The sequence below is a fragment of the Thalia democratica genome, chromosome 2, assembly GCF_965202585.1.
Source record: "Thalia democratica chromosome 2, ktThaDemo2.hap1.1, whole genome shotgun sequence".
In the NCBI taxonomy this organism is placed as follows: Eukaryota; Metazoa; Chordata; class Thaliacea; order Salpida; family Salpidae; genus Thalia; species Thalia democratica.
The window spans coordinates 54,710,197-54,716,954 of NC_139166.1; the positions used below are offsets into that span (position 1 = coordinate 54,710,197).

At 24.3% G+C, this 6,758-nt stretch overlaps 2 protein-coding genes across 2 annotated transcripts; one reads left to right on the forward strand and one right to left on the reverse strand.

Annotated features, from left to right (window-relative positions):
* Positions 1-1,570: 1,570 nt before the first annotated feature.
* LOC145830011 (uncharacterized) lies at positions 1,571-2,662 on the reverse strand. The gene is made up of 2 exons (XM_082937901.1): positions 2,559-2,662; positions 1,571-1,915 (listed from the first exon to the last, which is right to left on the reverse strand). The coding sequence occupies exons 1-2, from the start codon at positions 2,636-2,638 to the stop codon at positions 1,615-1,617; spliced, it is 381 nt and encodes a 126-aa protein (XP_082794027.1). The 5' UTR covers positions 2,639-2,662; the 3' UTR covers positions 1,571-1,614.
* Positions 2,663-2,913: 251 nt separating this feature from the next.
* On the forward strand, positions 2,914-4,028 carry LOC145828719 (uncharacterized). Its single transcript, XM_082936474.1, has 3 exons — positions 2,914-3,013; positions 3,277-3,305; positions 3,712-4,028. Exons 1-3 carry the CDS (start codon positions 2,946-2,948, stop codon positions 4,026-4,028), a joined length of 414 nt encoding a protein of 137 aa, XP_082792600.1. The 5' UTR covers positions 2,914-2,945.
* Positions 4,029-6,758: the final 2,730 nt, after the last annotated feature.

Below are 6,758 nucleotides of genomic sequence, written 5' to 3' on the forward strand. Positions count from 1 at the left end.
TTCAATTGAGATATCTTGTTTTTGATATGTTATTTCGTTTAGCTTCTTGTTCTAGTAATTACACCGCTGGTTTTGAGTTTTTGATATCTATTATCAGACTTATTTATAAAAAAATATTTAATTGATATTTTTAGTTACAAATCTTAAAGTTTTTATTGAAAAACCGTTTGTATAAACATAATTAAGTAAGAATTTTACTGCATTATTGACAAAAAAGTTGTTAAGTTATTGGAAATATACTATATACTTACGATGTTCACTATCTATTTAAAATAGACTTATATGCAGGTTATGTAAAGATTAATTTAAAAAATAAATTTATATCATGCATTTTTAAATATTTAATACACAGAAAGTGTTTTATTTTTAAACTCATAAAGTAATTTATCACATTTATAGACGTTACATTGCAGTTAGTATAATATAGTTTTCACTACTTTCATATAGATTAGTCAGATTGATTGTTCAATATTTTTTGTAAGAAAAGTTTTAAGGAAAAGAAAATTCATAAATGAAATAAGTTTTCAGTTTAATCAAATAGTTACTTTGACTTTCCAACGAGACTTTTAAATAAACCAACTATTACGCTATCTTTAAAACAGATCTTGGATACAAAGCCGTTAAAGTTTGTTAAGTTCTATGTATAGAATAAAAGCAAACAATAATAACTTTTTTTTTAAGTTAAGACATATTAAGGTAAATAAAGCATGTCAATTTACTTTTGTAAATTCTAAAAATGAACAGTAACAATATAAAAAAAAATTAAATGAATGTCGTTTTTAATAGATTTCAATTTAAATTTTCTTACAAAATACTTTAAAAAAACCAATACATTATTCAAGCTTAGTACCTTTTAAAAAAATAAACGCGAATTATTTTGCTGTTATAAGTATTTTTAAGTTTTTTTATGATACAGTTTCACATCCTAATGAACAAAAAAAAACTAATTGATAGTGAATTAGTAAAAGTAATCAAGTTACCTTAATTTTGTTATAGTTTTTAGTACCCTATAGGACATAAATACCCATTGCTTGATTGTACAAACTTGTTTTAAATTTGTTAGTAATAAAGAAGGTGTTATTTAAAATTATATTATTCTTTACAAACTTAATTTTTTGTCACTTATTAGTTGAATTAAAACTAGTGATCTACAGGATCTAAACGAATCTTTAAAAAAATAAAGAAAATGATCTTAATTATATGGATACAGAAAGTCATTACTTGAAACTTAGTTCTTGAAACTGTTTAGCCTATATTTTTAAAATAGCTTCAGCAAATTTGATATCGTAACAGCAGTTTTACTTTAAAAAAATCTTTCTTTATGTTATAGAACAATTAAACTTTTTTGTTAGTAATTAACGACCCAAAGTATGAAACTAAAATAAAGTTATTAGACGATAAAAGATATTTCTTCAGTCATATTTAACTTAAATGAAAGCTTAGTATTCTTATAAAGCTTTTTCTTGTTTTAATTTATAAAAACATAATTACTTTTGATTTATTTTACAAATAATTCCAAAATAAAATTTTTCAAATTTTTTATTTTAATTTATCTGTTGATATTGGTTTATTGGTTATAGCTATTTAAACGCAACGTTTCAAATCACAAAAAAGTTATTCTTCTTCTTCATCTCCTTTCCTGCGTCCCCCGCGTCTCCACCAGCAGTACCTGTTGCAGTGACGATATTTGCGGAGCCAGTAGTAATAGACGCGCTTGCTCTTTGCAACGCGCACCCTCAAGTGGTTGTAAATGCGGGTGAGATGACGGATCCTGTTGTTGCATTTTTTAATGATGCGCGGCAGTCTATGTCTGCAGATGCGGTATTGGTGACGGATACGAATGGCGTGAAGGACGAGGGGATTCACCCAACGACCGCCTTTGATCTGACGGAAGTCATCTTCAGCTAAGTCAGTTCTGTTTGATTTTGTTACTTGATAAAGTAAGGTATATAACTTGTTTTATGTTTTTTTTAAGAATATATATAAAACTGTAAAAACTATTTATAATTAGACGAAAATATTTTGTACTATACAGCATGTTTATTTATATAATTGTTAAACTTTTACTGACTTTAGTATATTTTTGAATCGTTTAAACAATTCTAAAGATGTACTTATTTCTAATTCAAGTGAACTGCTTAAATTTTTTAAGCATATATATATGTACATTTTTTAACTTATCAAAAAGAAATTATTCTAAAGTTTTTGATAAATATATTCACAACTACTTCACAATAAGAAAAAACAAAGATGAATTTTTAAGGTTACTTTGACCTCTTTGTAAAAATTTAAGACTAGTTATATTCTTGTGTTTATGTAATTTCAATTTCAACAGAATAAAAACCAATATTTTTCACAACCATTTTTGTATCAAACTTTTGTTTAACGCAATTATCACATTAAAAAACTAAAAGTTACTTTGTAGGTACTTGTAATAAACGCAATTATAAATTTTTTAAGTTGATAAAATTCTTAATATTTAACTGTATCTGCTTATAAATTACATAGATAAATACAATAGATAAATTATTATATCTTTACAAAAACTTTCAACTAACACATCTTCTTTGTTTTCCTCAGCTTTTGAAAATACAACAAAAAAGATGGCAGCAAAAGCAACCAGCAAGTAAAATTTCATCTTAACTTTTTATTGTAGTCAAATAATCAACTAGAATAAAATTTCGGTATCTTCATCTGTTTATATACGACTTGCATTTTAATAATAAAAAGTGGGCAAATAAGTCGAAACAGGATATGACATAATCAAAACTGTGGGTTAATTTGCCACCACAGTTTATTAAATAAAACAAAAATTAATTAAAATCAAAACCGGTTATAAAATACAAAAACAAAAATTAATTAAAATTATAAAGTATAAAAAGATAAAAACTTTGCATAAGTTTATCATTTACATTTGAACTGTCATTTGAAAGATCAAAATTAAAATGAAATTTTTAACCTTTGGATTGTTATCCGTACTTTTGCTAGCATACGCTTATGCTGAAGAATCAAAGTAAGTTTTTAGTAGTGGAATATTTTTTGTTATTTAAAACAGAAGTTCGAAAAATATAGATGAATTTAGTTTTATTCTATATTTTTTCTGTATCAAATAAAAACTTACATAAAAACAAAAGTAAATAAATAAGTAGAGAAATAAATAAGTACTTTAATTCTACTTTGTTATTGTGTATTTTGATGATTTACAAAAGTAAATTTTATATATTAAGTCCTAAATAATTTTTTTTTTATGTATATTTATTAAAATTAATTTTACAGCGAGCTTTCGGATAAAACAAATGCTGAAGGTTAGTTTGAAATTTTAGTAAACATTAAGCGATCTTTTTTTTTTGTTTTATGTATATTTTTAGTTATTTTTTCAAGTAGATATAAATTTTTATTTAATTAAATAGATTAAAGTATTATTAAAAACAGTACAACAAAATTATACTAAATAAGTTTTTATTATTTATTTACTGTAAGATTTAGAAGCTTTTAGTAATAAATCTTATGTCAATAACATTTTTTAACTTTCACAGCATTTTTTATCTAATGATGTAAAATATTAATAAGTATAATGGTCTTCCTTAAACAACATTTGCTGGTTGCTAATTTAAAGAAAATAATTTTAGTTTGGTTAAATTGACTAGTTGAAGTCAGTTAAAAGCAATATTCTAAGTTATTTAAAACTTCATGAAACATTTTTTTTTACAGTATTGAACACTGACTACCATGTCTGCACCGCCGGACATCTTCGCGTCATCATTCGTCGTTTGACCGTTTTGAGGAACCGTTGCTGGCACACCACCAAAGTTCGTCGTGCTCACTGTAGACGTCGCATCCACTGGCTTCTGACCCGCATCAGGAAATTCAGACACTACTTGAAATACTACAACAAACGTATCCACATCTACAAGAGGAAATACTACTGGTGCAGACGTCGTTGTTACTGGAGCTGCAACAAAATCATCAATTATTATTCTCGCTACGGAATCAAAAAGGGAGATGAAGAACAGCAAGATGATGAATAAATGATTTGTTTTTTGAACAATCTCATGTTTTCAAGCGTCAATAAAACTGTAACTAAAATGTTTTATTAAAATAATTAACTAAGCTTTTCGATATTTTTTCAGCAAAATACTATAAAGTAAAAACATAAGAAACTCAAATAACAGCTAAAAACGTAACAGGTGTACATTATAAGATGTATAAAAGTACGGTATTTATAAATATGTACTAAAGAAATAAATCAATAAAAGTTAAACCAAAATTCAATTGTATAAACTATGGTATATATAGGACCCAGCATCAAAAATTAAATAAATTATATGCAGGTCTTAAAAAAATTTGTTTAAAAATAGATGTGACGCCCACAGAAATAATTATTATTTTTTTTAATCTTAATTTAAATGATGAGCGTGATAAGTGTCCATTAATGTTAATATTTTTCTTAATCACAGAGCCAGACTTGATGATCTAGCGTTCTAGCATATGAAATTTTCTACAGAATTATGATTTTGTAACAATTTAAATTAAATACTTTTGATTATAAAGAATGCTTAAAAATAAAATTTAAAAGCAAAACAACACATATAGAATTGATTTTTATCACATCAAAAGTGAGTTTAGAAGATCTTTTTTTTTTCTTAGAAACATTCAAAATATAACAAAAAAGTTGTTAAATATATAAACATATAGAATGAATTAAAACTAACACAGAATTAAAGTTTTAAAGTATGAAACTAAAACTTAATATTAAACAGAATTTTGTGACATGATTCGTTCAAAAATATTTTTATTTAAACAAAGAAGTAAAATACTTATATAAAGATAAATATAGTTGATAAATATAACTATCAACTACTTTCGTTTGTGTTTAATGTTTTTGAACGAATCATGTCTTGAATTTCTGTTTAATATATGTAGTAAAAGAAAGTTATATAAAACTTAATACAATAAAACATTAGTTTACTGGAGAAAATTTCTATATTTTTAATCTTAAGAATAAAGTATTGATTTTTAGTAAATCTGTAAACTTACTACATTGATAGATATAATCATTTAAAAAAAAGCGTTTTATAGACAAGCTATGAGTATGAATTGGTTCTTATCTAAGTTTATTCAACGATTTTAAATCAAAATAAATATCTAAATTATAAAAAGTACCAGTTATTTTCGTACTGACATAAACAATAGAAACTTTTTATGCAACTAAAAATTATCTTGCAGAAGTATGCATTTATTATAGAAAAAATAAAAAACGAGGCTTAAAAGTTTTGACCGTTATAAGTATAAATTATTGTGGTAACGTATTTTGAAAAGGACTAACTTTTGATATTAATCATAATTTTAAATTCTAAAGAAAAGATTTGATTGAGTTTTAAAACAATTTTTTTCAATAGAATGCGGCTATTTAATAAAAGAAAAGATAATTAACTTAAATGTTTCATCATTAATTAGGTACAACTCTTGTCTTTTCAGCTGGTTAAAATAATACTTTTGTCTTAATATAAATACTCTTTCGTGTGAATTAAAAATTAAGTTTCATTTTCATCAGTTTTGTGATGACTAGTCGTGCAAAGTATTTCCGTTTTATTTTTGTTTTGATGATGTCACCGTAGTATTTTTAACTTTGGTGATTCATTCTGCAGTGTGCACATTTGCATTGTCTTTTTCATTAATTATAGCACAAACTTATTCTTCTTTTTTATTAGATTGTTTTGTTTTTTTGTTTATACAATTGAATATGTCTCTCCAATTTACTTAATAAGTTTTATGTTTGTGTTGTGTCTTTTTATTACTTTTGTTAATGCTTTTTTGATTAAAAGATTAGTTTCATTTTAATCAATGTTAAACATTGTAGCAAAAGATTATTTAAACTTCAAAAGAAACCCAACAACATCGTTGTTTTATCACAACATTATCAATAAAAAACGAACAATTAAAATGTCTTACGACAGTTACACTATCTACAAATGTTTGTTTTTCACATTTAAAAGTTTAACAATTTGACTCAGTTAAAAGGAAGTTACATTTTTTAAATACTATGAAAACTTTTTACACTTACTTTTAAAAGCAATTAAATAAATAACACCTTTATAGTTATGTATATTACTCAATTCTGGATAATACCTACAATAACTTTTGTTACTTTCTTATTCATAGTGCAAATTTCAAATTAAATATGTTGATATAAACTTTAAAGTTGTTTTAAATCACAATTTGAATTATATACCAGCTTTTTTTAAATATAAAAATTATCAAGAAAAACTATCAAAAACAAAAACATTTCATCAGCTCAACAAAAAAAAGTTAAATAAACATTATTGATTTTAATAAAAACTTTGATAAGTAAAACAAAGTAATAATAAGTTAATAAGTTAAAAGTTAAAGTTTATTTTAATCAAAAGTAAGAAGATATTTTGATTCAGTTAAAGCAAGGTTTCCCAAACTTTTTAAAAAAGACCCCCTTTAAAAAATTTAAAAAGCTATGGCCCCCTCCAACAAGATTTCTCAAAAACTATCATTTAAAATACCTAGACTTTTTTTTTGCTGTTTCTCATCAACTCCAGAATACCTTATGTAATTTTCAAAGTATGACATTGTTGGCCCACTTTGGGAAGCCTTTATTAAAGGCTTAAGTATACGTATTTACAAAAAAAGGATAACTTTAAAGTCTTATAATAATATTCTTACATTTAAATTGTTATAGAATAATTATTCTCAGAGGTCCAATACATTATTTCTTTTATATCATACCT